We start from the raw sequence: 15,144 nt of genomic DNA, 5'->3' as shown, positions 1-15,144 counted from the left end.
AAAATAGTTCATTAGTCACCCCTGCCATGAGCTGCTTTTTGTATCTTGAGACATTATTGTGTGTCTTAGAGCAGCTGTATAAATGTGTGAGAAAAGTGTAACTGAGAAGATCCTCAGTTTATTACGGTGCAAGCATATTATATTTTACAACTTATTAGGACTTCGAGAGCTACGGCATGGCAGCTGGACCCCAGGCCTACACATTTAGTAAAAGCATGCTCAACACTGATTTGTTGATTGATTATTCAGGTCCTAGCAAATGATAGGCCTACATCAAATCTTCCTTATCTTGCTAAATTATTAGAATGAACTGTTGCTGCCCAGTTATTAGTACATCTAGAATCATTAGATCTGTTTGAGATTTTCCAGTCAGGATTCAGGAAAAACCACAGCACTGAAACTACTATTGTTAGAGTCAAGAGACTTTTAGCATCAGGTGATCAGGGCTTGCTGAATATGCTGGTTTTATAGGATCTTACAGTAGCCTATGATATGGTTAACCAAAATCTACTTGATTGGTTTAAGTCATATTTGGCAGATAGGCAGCAGTATGTCTCTGTAGGTGGTTATAGTTCAGACCCTTGCTTTTTGCTGCACGGTATCCCTCAGGTTTCAGTTCTTGGCCCACTTTTTTTTATATTGTACTTGCTTCCACTTGGTGAAATCATTAGGCGACAAGGACTGCAACTTCACTGTTATGCGGATGATGTGCAGATTTATATTTGCACAAAGCCTACACATAACTTACCACCCCCTGCCTTAATGAATTGTTTGGGTGATGTTAGGATTTGACTGCAGGAGAACTTCCTGAGCGTAAACATAAATAAATCTGAGGCCATATTAATTGCATCACCAGCTAAGATTAAGAAGGTGGGCAATGTCTGTTTCAATCCATGGGTATGTTGATTCCTCCTCATCCCAGATTAAAAATCTGGGAGTTATTTTTGTTATCTTTCTGTTTGGCTTTTGAGTTGCATATCAAAACATTTGCAAGACTGCCTCTTTCCATTTGAGAAATATTGCAGGGATTCATCCTTTTCCCACTCTCAATGCAGCTGAAAGTATCACTCATGCCTTGTTTCATCTAGGATTGATTACTGAATGGTCTCCCTCCTCGGGTACAGAGTAAATTGCAGTATGTGCAGAATTCTGCTGCTAAGATGCTGATCCATACTAAATCCTGGGAGCGTATCAATGCTATTTTGAGACAGCTACACTGGCTTCCAGTTTAGTACCGCATAGAGAAGTAGTCTCCTCCAAGTATATTCTCCTAAACGTGCTCTTTGTTCACTTGATCAGTACTTGCTTAAGGTTCCCCCCTCTAAACTGTGCACACTTGTTTCAGCTGGCCTTTGGATACGCCTAATGTTATTTCATTTATTTCTATGGGTTAGATCTTAATGTTAGATCTTAAAGGACACTCTATACAGTGTCCTTGGGTGTCATGAAAAGCATTTATTAAATAAAATGTATTATTATTATTATAAATCACCTTATATTCCTATATCAATACCACTTTCAGCTTTCCTGTGCATGGCAACTGAAGAAGTCTTTTGAGCTCACTCTCAATGTGGAGATGTACATGGCCTTGTAGCAGAGACCTATGAGCATTTATTTTTTTTATTGACACTAATGAATTTATTTGAAATAAATGTTTGTTCCTGGTGAATTAGATTTCATTGAAAATTGACATTTTTTTTCTCTGTGTTCGTGTGTGTGTGTATGTGTTTGCACCCAGAGATCTGCAACAACTAGAAGACAGCACCCAACTTCCTTTGCTCTCTCACTTCTCAGAGACAGTAGAGGGGCTGACCACCATCAGGGCCTTCAGGTGAGAGTGTATTCTAGTGCTTTTAGTATGAGCAGATCAATGTTTCACTTATGTAAGCATTGTCTTACTTATACCACAGTAACCACAGTTACATCTTACCTCTGCTACAATGTCTGTTACAGAGAGGCATTCCTGTAGTCCGAGCATCTCCTAATAATACCTCTCCAAACAAATATCTTGAAGTATCACACTGTTTATTCATTGCACTTTAGTAATTTATTCATGTATTGCACTCTATTTGCCTGTAACCTGGCAACAACATCCATTGCCGTTCGCAAGTGCCAAACGTCAGTTTTGACAAACTCTTCAAAGCTGAGCCTTTATTAAATCTAACTAAAAACGGATAAGAGAAAAACACAGAGTAAAATTTATTGTTAATCTGTTTGTGTGTGTGTGTGATCATTGTCTTAAAATGATGAAAGTCAATAATAAAACTGATACAATTGCAGCAATCCAGAGTAGACTATACGTATTATATTGGCTCTGTTGTACTGTGGTGATATGTCTAAGGTATATCTCAGTTATAGCACGGTTTCACAAGTATTACTTTCTAAATAATTCTTGCTTATCTATAATATAATGGCGGAATACTTGTATGTATGCAATGTATGTTGTGTACACATGTTGTCTGCATGTGGTGTAGTTCCTGTGTCATGTGTTGTTGCAGTGCATGGCACCTTGTGCCTGAAAAACAGTTCCACTGTTCCACTGCAATTTATATTCAGGAATGACAGTAAAGACCTTGAATTGACTTGTTTAGGTATGAGGCCAGGTTTCGGCAGAGGCTTCTGGAGTTAACAGATGCTAACAACGTCGCATCTCTCTTTCTCACGGCTGCCAACCGCTGGCTGGAGGTGCGCATGGTGAGTTTTTTCCCTTCACACACACACTCAGCTTGCAGTTTCTTCAGCTCTTAAAATGAGTGTTTGTCGTACATTGAAATGTGCATACATTAAGTTTACTTGATTCAAATATTTACATAATTTCAAAATGATTTTAATATATTAGATTAACCCTGCTTTCACTTTGCTTACTTTTGATAGAAAGTTATTTAAAGTACTTTAATCATTTGTAAATTGTATCCATGTTATCTAATGCCTATTCAGTATTCAGCTCACATCCTCACATACTGACTCACTCAGTCTCATACATATATACATACTCATTTACAGTGAAAAAGGGCATCACTGATTGTGCTATTTCTCATTTACTTACTCACATTTAGGGCTTTGGTGTTTTGCATCAGTGGTACTGTGTACTTGTTTGTTCAGTAAAGCCGTTGTTCTGTGACAGCTTGGCTCAACAAAGTATGACTTAGCCATTTAATGCCAGCCTTACATCAAACGACTTTTCAAGCCATTTTACTTTAGCAGGCAAATTCCCAATGTCGGAGTAAAATCATAAGTGTTTTGCTTAATGTCTGGCAGACTCCCATCATCTCAGTCATTTGGTTTAAGTGGTCAGAATAGCGGTCTTAAGCCCATGGTTTTAATTTCTTGCTGTTCCAATAAAATCAACCTTGTTTAATATTGATATAATTTTTTATGACAATGGCTCATGCAAAAAGTGGCCGTGCAAAATAACCCGTTTTTGGGAAATCATAGTCTATGACTTTTAGATGTGAGAAAGTGTCAGATTTCAGACTTTTACAAGTTATTTCAGAGACTTTTGCAGTTCTTTTTGTATTGGGATAGGTGTTTCTGTACATGTTTCTAATACTGCAGTTTCTTTATGATGCTGCTGTTCATCAAATATGAACAAAATGTCAGTTGTGTCACAAACAGAACTAAGTCAATAGTAAGTATGCACTCTCACTTACAAATTGAACGCATCATCTTTTAATTGGGTATATTATTACAAATTCTTCTGCCAGCAGATTTCAACACTTAATTTTTTGGGTTGTGGTACCAGGCCTGCCAGGTTTATGAGGTTAATATAACAGTTTGTATATAATTCAGTGCAGTATTATTATTGTGATATCTGTTTCACAATGTTGTGTAATCAGTAATTTCCATCTAATAATATATACAGTTCATTGGACCAGTCATGTTTGCTCTCTCTTTAGGATTTCATAATTTACTCATAATAATACAATATCAGCTTCTTAAAATGGTGCGCTAAACATGTATTAAAGAAAGAGCTGTATACTCAGTATTGTAAATGTTACACTTCATTTAGTGTTGCAGTATGCTTGACCCTGCTATTGACAGGTTTCAAACAGATGACTTGGATGAGAGGTCAAGAGACTTTTGCAATTAGATGTAATTACGTGCTGTCAGCACAGATTTGTTCAATCAGGTTGAAAAGCTCTGTTCTGAGTAAAGCAATTTCTTTCTCTTTTTACAGGAATATATTGGAGCCTGTATTGTCCTCATAGCAGCTGTGGCCTCTATTACTAGTTCACTCTACAGTCACCTTTCTACTGGGCTGGTGGGGCTGGGACTGACCTATGCTCTCATGGTATGAGCCAAACAAACACTGACACAGCATTTGAGTGAGAATATTAATTTATATATATATAGGGATGCAATGATATGTTAGATGTGGACTGATTCTATTTATTAAACGTAGAAACTAGTCAAGCTGGGACATTATAGCATTACAGAGATGAATTAGATGTTGGTTAAAGCAAATAACTGCAGTTATGGATCGGATAGCACCGTCTCTCTCAGTATTAGTTTATTTGTGCTTAATTTTATGAATGTTATGATCTTCATTTTAACTGTACACACTGCCATTGAACAAATTCCACATATTGCATATCTACTGCAACATCATTCTATTTTATCTCTAACTCTATCTGTACATATTGGTAGGTTTCAAACTACCTGAACTGGATGGTGCGTAACCTGGCTGATATGGAGGTGCAGTTAGGAGCAGTGAAGAGGATAAATAACCTACTAAAGACGGAGCCAGAGAACTATGAGGGGCTGATGTGTGAGTGAAAGGCTGTTTCTGACCCACATCCTACACAGACTACTGCTATTATACTATTTTTCTTCACACATTTCCCTCAGGCGAGCTTTTTACTCTTTTTATTTCTTCCCTGTAGCTTTCACTCTTTTGGCTTTTACTGCATTAAAGTCATAAAATCTTACCCTCTTTCCCTAAATTCATCCAAATTTCTCCTGTACCCTTTTTTCTCTGTTTTGACTTTTTTTATTTGTGTTTGCGTCCTCGCTCTTTGTCCTCAGCTGCATCCCAGGTCCCAGAGGGCTGGCCCCAGCAGGGTGAAATTCAGATCCAAAACCTGAGTGTTAGATATGACAGCACTCTGAAGCCTGTCCTAAAGCATGTCAATGCCCACATTACGCCTGGACAGAAGGTAACTGAATCATATCTCAACTTAAACACTGTGTTGAGAACTTGCATTAAAATCCTAAAAAAGTAAAAGAACAGAATTCATTCAAAGATTTTGATTTAAAGATGATAATATAGATGTTAATTAATTATCTTTACATTAATAAATTATCATTATATTTGTTGCCAAAGGTATATATTTAGTAATATATAAAAAATATAAATATGAAATATTATTAGAAACTCATATTACTATATTTTTGTTTAATAAATTTAATAAACCTTAATGTAAACTAATAAACACAGCAATAAACATCATTTGCAGTGTAACTGTAAATTAGTTAGAGGTTCTGTGTGCACATATGTTCATGTTCATATGTTAAGTTTAAGGAATCCTACTGTTTATGTTTCTATTTCAGGTTGGAATCTGTGGCAGAACGGGAAGCGGAAAGTCTTCCTTCTCCTTAGCCTTCTTCCGTATGGTGGACACATTTGAAGGTACCAATTCAAAACCAAATTTGAATAATCCTAAAATGTTTATCTTTCTCCCTGCTAAAAAGTGTGCACTTGTATTTCATGTTAACAGGACGGATAATTATAGATGACATTGACATAGCAAAGCTGCCTCTCCAAACACTCCGGAGTCGTTTCTCAATCATCCTGCAAGATCCCATTCTCTTCAGTGGAACAATCCGGTTAGTCATTTTCCAGTAGTCTGCACTTTTTTGCAGTGGGTTGTTGGGCATACACTCTGTGATCAGGTGAGGAGCTTGGAGTAGAACAACTGTTCTTTCGCATTGAGAGGGTAAGGTGGTTCAGGTATCTGAACAGTGTGTAGCCTATAAGCCTCCCGCTGGAGGTGTACCATGCATGGCCATCTGGGAGGAGACTTTGAGGTAGACCCAGGACCCACTGGAGGGATTATATCTACGGACTGGTCTGGGAACATCTGTGGGTTCACCAGGAGGAGCTGTAGGCATTTGGAGTCGACAGAGGTTCCTGGGCTTCTTTGCTCAATCTGTTTCTACCACTATGGTCCAAGTGGAAAAGATGATGATGATGATGATGTATTAAAGTGAAGGGTGTCTCAAATTGCTAATATTGATGCAAAAAAATAAAAATAGAATAATATAAAATAATATATATTATAAAAATAATTTAAAAAATAGATAATAATTAGAATGCAGAATTACTATATAGTAATACTTGGCTACAGACATTGCAGGCTTTGTCAACCTATTCAAATAAGGCATCAAATTGTTCTTCGAGGGAGCCATGCTTTAAAGATTGCTCTACCACTGTGACTAATGTCCCATTTGAGCCATATGCCATCCCTAGTTGGGGGTCCCAAGGATGCCCTTAGCTGCACTCTCATTGGACAGGAAAGACAGCAGTGTACTTCTCGTCCCGTCACTTAGCAACGTATCAGCCAATCAGGGGCATCTGCTCGAGTCAGCATGCTCCCCTGAGTAGCCTGTGCTGTTTAATTGATGCTGCTTTTTTTGTTCAAAAGTGATTGCGGCCGGCACCGCAGAGGGTGTGAACCTTCCTTCTGTCCTGATTGGGGGTTCTGATTTTGTGGTGTGACACTTGCTTAATACAAAGTGTGATGGGAAAATAAATGTTGTGAGGAACTTGAAGTAAATCATGTTAAACGGACTCAGTCTATGTGGCTTTATGAGGACTCTCACAGTCCTGTAATTTTAGCTGATTATAAAATCTATAAAAATCTATAGAAAATTATAATATCATTTTAATGGGTGTCTCCAGATCAACTATGGCATGACAAGTTTCACCCTTCTCCCACAGCTTGGGTTTAAAATTGGATTACTTTTATTTATATTGGTGTATCCTTAGTTTACTGTTTCCTTGCTTTTGAAATACACTGTATTACTGTTCATTATTTGCACCAGTTAAACCAGAATCCTAAAGTGGACCAGTTCGTTTATTCCCATTTTGTAAGTTAACTGGTGATCTTTAGTAGTTCTCAGCAGCTTAAGCTCAAATAAACAAACATTATTTATTGCACTTTTCTAAAGGTATTACAGCACCAGGAAATGTGTGTAATGTTAGAACTGCTCTTACGTGTAGAGGCATGATATTTCAAATTATTGGGGTGTTTTTAGATTTTTAATTTACATGTATTTACCTAAAACCAATGGATAAAAATGCACCCTATTAATTCAGGTGAAAGTTCAGGTGAAAATGGTGGTCAGTTTTAGTAACTGGGATCTGGCTTCTTACACTGAATCTCCCTTGTGTTCAGTTTTAATCTAGATCCAGAGATGAAGGCTACAGACAGTATGCTTTGGGAGGCTCTGGAAATTGCCCAGCTCAAACCAGTAGTGAAAACTCTGCCTGGGGGACTTGGTAAGGGAGGTGTATCTTTTTTGATATAACAACACATACTGTTTGTGCGTAAGACAGGAATTTGGTTTGTTTGGTGGTTTTATTTTCTGTTTTCATATAGTTTATAGTTTGAGACGTTTGGCATTGAATAATTTAGTGAGGCGTCAGAGCCTTTATTATGGATTTCAAACAAGTGTCTATATATGAGTGAGAGGGCTAGACAGCGTACAGGATTATTAACAATTCATAGCTTTCAGCGATCAGAGATATGTCTTCTGCAATTTATTGAGGCTACTCATGAAATACACTGTCCACCCAACTAGAATAACAAGATCATCAGTGTTTCACTGTACAACTGTGTCACCGAAAATGGGCCCACGTTTAACAATGAAGAGTAAAAACAATAAATCAGGACCATGTGTGTTTACTGATTCCTATTTTTGCAGCATGAGTCTTGTTTTTAAGACGTTCCTTTGACACCTACTCTCTGTTTTAGATGCCATGGTGACGGAAGGTGGGGAAAATTTCAGCCAGGGGCAACGCCAGCTGTTCTGTTTGGCACGGGCGTTTGTTCGCAAGAGCAGCATTCTGATCATGGATGAGGCCACTGCATCAATAGATATGGCAACGGTGAGTGTATGAGACGTAGAAGCCCAAAGGGCTGGACTCTGTTCTCTTTACTGTGCACTTTTTTTTTTGCTTTTGCCTTTCATAGACAGTTCTGTCACAATTCAGTACCCTGAGCATCAGCATAGCTCTCTGTACAAATGGAGCGTGGCTGAAGTAAATGCACTCGCTTCATTTAATAGCTGAGGCAACACACTCTGGGTTAAATGGTTATTAAAAAGATTTACTTCAATTAATATTCATTATAGTGACTGTCAGACTGAAGTAAAAAAAAAGATGAAAGCCGTAATTTGCTCACTGCTCATTTGAAATCACATGCTTAACCTAATGCTCTACATTTATTCCCTGTTTTTACGTCTGTTTGTTGCATTTCACTCCTTTTACAGGAGAGCATTTTGCAGAAAGTTGTAATGACTGCTTTTGCAGACAGAACAGTGGTTACCATAGCAGTGAGTATCCAGCAACACCCGTCTTTAATGTTTACACTGTATTTTTGATGAGCTTAACTGGAAACAAGGTATCTATGACATGTCCAGTGCATTGGCCCAGTTCTGCTGATATGTCATGTTCTTTCTTGCAGCATCGAGTACACACTATCCTGAATGCAGACCTGGTGATTGTGATGAAGAGAGGGGTCATTCTGGAGTACGACAAACCAGACATTCTCCTCAGTACTGAGGACAGTGTTTTTGCCTCTTTTGTTCGGGCAGATAAATAATAACTGAGGACTGTCCATTTAAAGTGCAATTCTACCATGTATTATTGTTTTGTATTTCACCATACATCATGTTTGTAAATAAGATGGATTTCTTTATTAATAAAAGATAAATGCCTATATATGCTAAATTTATCATTCTTATATATAAATATATTTGTTGATGAAATGTGACATGATTGTGGGTGGCTTAATGCAGCAATAACCAAATATAAATGGGCCCATGTCATGGAAACTACTTTTCCTCAATTTTAGGAAATAAACGTGTTTGATATGGTATGTAAACACGGTTAAATTCCAAATGTTACTGTTTAAGTTTTGATTCAGGCAAATGTTATAAGTGAATCTCAGTTGGAAAGAAAAATGTAGGATATTAGCCCTTTAACTTAATTTTTTTCAGAGAGATTTTGAATCAGATTTGGGGAGGGTGCATATGTTACTGTTCTGAGGTAATGATTTCAGATTATAAGAAACATCTGAATTTTTGTTTACCGGTTATTGTTAACCATTATTCTCTACGTCTCAGAGTATCTAAAGTGTTTTATTTACATTAACTTTTGAAATAGGACTGTGTGAACCTGGGCTGGGTTAAGTGGAGCTCCTCACATGCCTCTGTAACTCAAATGCAGTCTCTGAACAGACTGAGGGCGGCTCTAACGATGGCTCACAGAAGATCCTGTTTCAGGCGACGGACAGCAGCAGCTGAGCCACTGGAAGTTGAATCTTCTCCTGGGAGTTCCTCTCTACAGAGCTGCAGACCGGCGATACGCCAACAAATGACTCTTTATGAATGACTCCTTTAAATAATACATAAGTCTGAAGGGTTGTGGTCTTATTTACGGTTATCAAACAGTAAACAGTTTCTTAGACAAAAAAATGGGTGTTGTGTGAAGTGTAAGCATTAGAAATAATAATAAAACAAAAAACAACCAAAAACTCACTTCCACTTACCACAGAGAATTGACCCAACCGTCGCTGTCGATTCAAATGGTTACACTCCAATCAAAAGAATCAAATCAACATGGAGTCGACTCATGCAAACAGACATTAAGTAAAATATTAATTAAAACGTGATTCGTTTCGCCCAAGGAAACAAGTGAAGAAACGATTCGAATCACTATACGAGTCGATACAAACATGACCTTTATAAACAGCATACTCCCACGCCAAAGAGCGTGACAAAAATAGTGCCCCGCCATTAGAAGTGAGTTCGTTGGTAGGGCATGTGTGTCGTGGTAACGTGTGTTTGTGGACGCAGTCCTGCGCAGTAGGAAATCGGAGAGTCGTTCAAAAAGCAGTTTACGTGAATCGAAGCTAGTGAGCCGATTCTCGAAAAGAGTATTTAGAAATAAAAAAAATAGTTATCAGAAGAGCGAGTCGATTCTCTTTGTCTCATTCCGACAACTGGAAGGAGTCGAGTCTGTAAAGTGATCCGTGGAACACATCACCGCTGTGTGTCCGGGACGGTGTGTGTTTGTATGTGTGTGTGTCAGAACACTTGGCCTGCACGTGCTGTGGGTGAAGGACTATCGCGGAGGTTGTGTTCTCTTTGTGTCTCCGCTGTGGAGGGGAGCGGACCGCGGCTCATGAGCAGGGTTATTATGGGACTGGGACGCAGAAATGTTGTCCAGGAAAGGGCTGATTCCCGACGACTTTGTGGTGACGCGGCTGGCGGAGGACGTGCTGCAGCCGCGGCTGAAGACTCGCCAACGCAAAGCGCGCTTTGTGGCCAAGAACGGCGCGTGTAATGTCGCGCACACGAACATCCGCGAGCAGGGCCGCTTCCTCCAGGACGTGTTCACCACGCTCGTGGACCTCAAATGGCTGCACACGCTCTTCATCTTCACCATGTCGTTCCTGTGCAGCTGGCTGCTGTTCGCCATGGCATGGTGGCTCATCGCCTTCGCGCACGGGGACCTCGCCGCGGACACCGACACCGTGCCGTGCGTAACGGCCATCCACTCCTTTCTCTCCGCCTTTCTCTTCTCCGTGGAAGTGCAGGTGACGATCAGCCGCGATTATGGGCAGTCTCAATGTGGAGTTATCATCTATAAAAGTAGCTTTTGGTCCCTTACTGGGCTTTGTTTTAACAACAAATTCAAGAAAAAAATTCAAACACTTGAAGAACCTTTTGCATGATTAAATGCTTCTTTTGGATAATTAAAAAGGTTCTTTAGATTGATGGAGAATGTGCTATAGATGGTTCTAAATATAACATCTTTTAGAGAAGGGTTCTATATGGCACCAAAACCAATATCAAGCGTGCTGCCATATAAAAGGTGCTCATTCTCCATCTGAATCAGTCTGAATCTGGAGAAATCATTCATGATACAAAAAAAACCCACTTTAATCATGCAAAAGGTCCTTCAAGTGTTCAGGGTTCTCTATATAGAACTATTTCCTTTAATAAAGAACCCTGTGAGAACCATCGTTTTTAAGTGTGTACAATTAAAAGACGTATAAAAATACAGATTTACTTGTACAACTATAATAGTTCATCCATGGCGCAGCTGTAAAACTGACCACCTCCACCCAGTCAGAACACGATCTGTGGTATATTCTCTTCTTCATAATTAGAGGTGGATAATATTAGAATTGATCTTTATCATATGTTTCTCAGCAGCATTGTTTCAGCTTAAATATAATGCCATTTTTATTATTAACAGGTCATCGTTTTTCAAGAGAGAATAGAAATCGCTCTAGTTTTTCATACCACTAAGTATCTGAATATATATGGTGTGCTATATTGTACACAGTTATTCCTACTAGATGTATTTGTCACTGAGTGTGTTTGTGTATAGACCAGTCACAGTCATTGAAGGTCTTAGGTGATTTTTCATTTTCCATTTTCTTTAAGTCAGCTGCTAAAAATCTCTCCAGGAAAATGATTGGTAAGTGGACAAATAGAATTTTTAATGTGAGAAACAGAACTTTAATCGTATGCCTCATGAATTATATATGTTCCGCCAAAATGGTAAACTCAGCATATAAATAGAGATGGTTATGCTTTGTTAATTGCCATATTTCAGTTTGTTCCCTGTGGAGGATGTGCTAACATTTTGGTCTGTTTGTTTGCTTTCTGCACTTATTAAATCATGTCCTATTCCACCAGCTAACTCAGTTTCCCTCTGTTACTCAATGCCACTAGGCTGGGGGTGTGAAGGCTGGCGCATGCTTCTTCCAAGACAGGTGTAGCCAGCCACAGCTGCAATGTCAGTTAACAGCTCAACCTACTTGGATGTAAACACATACAGATGACTGCCTAGGCTAGCATTACACTGAGCCACCCGAAGAGAGCAGCCACAGCTAGAGCATCAAATAGAGCCAAGGAGTAGACAGTTGCAGAATTAAATAGCATTTCCCTCACCCTGGTTCTGGAGAACTTCTTGGTGTACAAGCAGTTCCCACCAGTGTTCCTCACTGGTCCTATTTGAGTAGCTGTAGTGCTAACCCTGCTCCAGCAACCTTCATCACATACTTAATTATTAGCCCCTGGAGGTGTCACTGTGGGTAAGCAGAAAGTCATTAAGACAGGGCTCATCAACTCTGATAGGGTCCGGCGCTTTTCTGTTTAGCCGTGACCTGCAAAGCCAACCAAATGTGTCATTTGACCAGCAGTGTCCAAACCTGTGCACATGTGTCTGACCGTCGCTTCTCTGTCGATGTGTAGGTGACCATTGGCTTTGGCGGACGAATGATCACAGAGGAGTGTGCAGCAGCTGTGCTGTGTCTACTGGTGCAGAACATTGTGGGGCTGGTCATTAATGCTGTGATGCTAGGCTGCATCTTCATGAAGACTGCGCAGGCTAAGAGACGGGCAGAGACGCTGATTTTCAGTAAACACGCCGTGGTCGCCTTGAGAAACGGCCGGCTCTGCCTCATGTGCCGTGTGGGAGACCTGCGGAAGAGCATGATCATCAGCGCCACAGTGCGCATGCAGCTGGTGCGGCGTGGGACCACGGAGGAAGGCGAGGTGCTGCCCCTGGACCAGATCGACATCCAGACGGACAACCCTGTGGGGGGCAACTCCATCTTTCTGGTGTCACCCCTCATCATCAGCCACCCAATGGACCGCAGCAGCCCTCTGTACAATGTGAGCGCCGCTGACCTACAGCGACACGACCTTGAGGTGGTAGTGGTCTTGGAGGGCGTGGTGGAGACAACTGGCATCACCACGCAGGCCCGCACCTCTTATATTGGTGAGGAGATCCTGTGGGGACATCGCTTTGTGCCCACCGTTTCTGAGGAGGATGGTATGTATGCGGTGGACTATTCCAAGTTTGGAAACACCATCAAAGTGCTCACTCCCAGCTGCAGCCCCAAAGAGCTGGACGAGCACGGGGGGCTGGACACCTTCAGGCTCAGAGAGTCTAACATCGCCTCGGCTATAAGAGGCTCAGTCCGAAGGAGGATCAAACATCAGCAGACCTTCAGCAAAGAGGAGTGAACCTGGTTTAAGGAAGGAAACTGACCCATGTGCCTTTGTTCCTAGGAAAATAATGATGAGCTCAAGGGTGAAATTGGTTCATGCAAAGAGAAGGCAAGGTTTGTTTTTTTCCCCCACCACCCCTCTATTTTCTATGAGTTCTACCCAACTCTGGACCTGGTCATGTCCAAATATGCAATTCTTGGCATCTGCTTGGAAACAAAACTTAAGAAACTCATTTAACACTGCAGACTTTGCTAAGTTACTAATTTTTAATCATTCTTTCATTCATTATCTGTAAGCGCTTATCCAGTTCAGGGTCGCGGTGGGTCCTACCTGGAATCATTGGGCGCAAGGCAAGAACACAACCTGGAGGGGGCGCCAGTCCTTCACAGGGCAACACACACTCACACACACACAGTCACACCTACAGACACTTTTGAGTCACCAATCCACCTACCATCGTGTGTTTTTGGACTGTGGGAGTAAACCGGAGCACCCGGAGGAAACCCACGCGGACACAGGGAGAACACACCAACTCCTCACAGACAGTCACCCGGAGCGGGACTCGAACCCACAACCTCCAGGTCCCTGGAGCTGTGTGACTGCGACACTACCTAATTTAGTAATTTAAATATAAATTTTAAAACCTGACATTGTATAATACATGTAATGGGGTGTAACTATCCATATCATATTACTGTAGACCAGTCAGAACGGGATTTATGGCACGTTTTTCTCCTCATATTTAATTTGTGGGCACGGATATTTTAACAGACACTCATTGTGTTATCTGCTGTTCTGGAATCAGGAGCATAGGGTCTTATAGTGAACATTGGGGTTATTTTGTATTTTCTGACTTTCTTTATTCAGCACAGGTTTCAGAGACAGCACTAATATATTGTTACACTAAGGTGCAGACTATATATTATACACACACACACACACAGAATTGTGTTGGTAAGTTGGTAGATTAATGTAGATGTGATAAACGCTGCTATTTGTTTTTTCTTCTTGCTAGCCTAGCTATACTGTACTTTCTATACGCTTCCTATTTATTTTCAAACATAGGCTTCAGAAATGGGAATGAACTTGTTAGACCCAACAGGGCTGGAGTACGCAATACTTTGTAGGTTGAAGGGTTAATGCTGATTTTATGAAAATAAGGGTACTATAAGGCTTTAAGTACATTTTACACAAATAAAAGCTTTATGCAGTCAATATAAAAGCCAGGTTAGTCTTTATAGACATGCCCATTTTCAGGAGTCTGGGTAAGGGATTTTTTAATTAGCTTCCTCTTCTAAATATTAATAATGCACTATTACACACAAGACCTGGAACTGACCTTTATGAATTCAGAAAATACATGTGGTTGTTGTAGCCTCAGAGACATGGTTAGCACTGCAGGCCACGGAAGGCTTTGTGTTTTTGCTGACCAGAGACAAACTTCTCACTATTCATAAAGGTCATTAAGAGTATCATGGCACGGGAAGCTATGAAATGCAATACCACGGAGACTGTGGGGCTGAAAAGGAGAATATCAGCACTTTCTGTCCCTCAAACTTATTCAGGGTTTTGGCTTTGACTTGACATCAGACAATCCATACACTTCCAGTTTGGAAGATGAAAGCTTTTTAATGTCATTTTTTTCACCAGATGCTCTGAGGCCTGCTCAAGACCACCACCTAGTGTAGACAAGGAACATTTTGTATATGTTTCCCCTTAGCTTTATTTTATCAGGGCACTCTTACAAAAAGAAAAAGAAATGCATTTTCCCCTTAAATATTTGAGATATTTGGATGCTGTGTTTCTCAGGGCATGGGATTTGTGAATGCACATATTGGTTTGCAATAGATTAATGCTACATGCATGCTTCCTGGACTTTATATGCAAATA

The 15,144-nt window shown here is 40.2% G+C and overlaps 2 protein-coding genes across 2 annotated transcripts in view; both read left to right on the top strand.

Moving 5' to 3' along the window:
* abcc8 (ATP-binding cassette, sub-family C (CFTR/MRP), member 8) overlaps positions 1–8,933 on the top strand; it is a 63,331-nt gene extending 54,398 nt beyond the window's left edge. Inside the window, exons 29-39 of the mRNA XM_066667098.1 lie at positions 1,739–1,831; positions 2,592–2,694; positions 4,178–4,291; positions 4,648–4,768; positions 5,026–5,156; positions 5,551–5,629; positions 5,718–5,826; positions 7,398–7,501; positions 7,977–8,110; positions 8,494–8,556; positions 8,688–8,933. Coding sequence (XP_066523195.1) covers positions 1,739–1,831; positions 2,592–2,694; positions 4,178–4,291; positions 4,648–4,768; positions 5,026–5,156; positions 5,551–5,629; positions 5,718–5,826; positions 7,398–7,501; positions 7,977–8,110; positions 8,494–8,556; positions 8,688–8,825 — 1,189 coding nt within the window. The 3' untranslated portion in view covers positions 8,826–8,933. The remainder of the gene's footprint in view (positions 1–1,738; positions 1,832–2,591; positions 2,695–4,177; positions 4,292–4,647; positions 4,769–5,025; positions 5,157–5,550; positions 5,630–5,717; positions 5,827–7,397; positions 7,502–7,976; positions 8,111–8,493; positions 8,557–8,687) is intronic.
* Positions 8,934–10,032: 1,099 nt separating this feature from the next.
* On the top strand, positions 10,033–15,142 carry kcnj11 (potassium inwardly rectifying channel subfamily J member 11). Its single transcript, XM_066666990.1, has 2 exons — positions 10,033–10,823; positions 12,493–15,142. Exons 1-2 carry the CDS (start codon positions 10,443–10,445, stop codon positions 13,267–13,269), a joined length of 1,158 nt encoding a protein of 385 aa, XP_066523087.1. The 5' UTR covers positions 10,033–10,442; the 3' UTR covers positions 13,270–15,142.
* Positions 15,143–15,144: the final 2 nt, after the last annotated feature.

This window comes from Hoplias malabaricus, chromosome 4 (assembly GCF_029633855.1).
Source record: "Hoplias malabaricus isolate fHopMal1 chromosome 4, fHopMal1.hap1, whole genome shotgun sequence".
Classification (NCBI taxonomy): domain Eukaryota; kingdom Metazoa; phylum Chordata; class Actinopteri; order Characiformes; family Erythrinidae; genus Hoplias; species Hoplias malabaricus.
The sequence above is the reverse complement of the archived record's forward strand: the minus strand, read 5'-3'. Positions and strand labels throughout refer to the sequence as shown.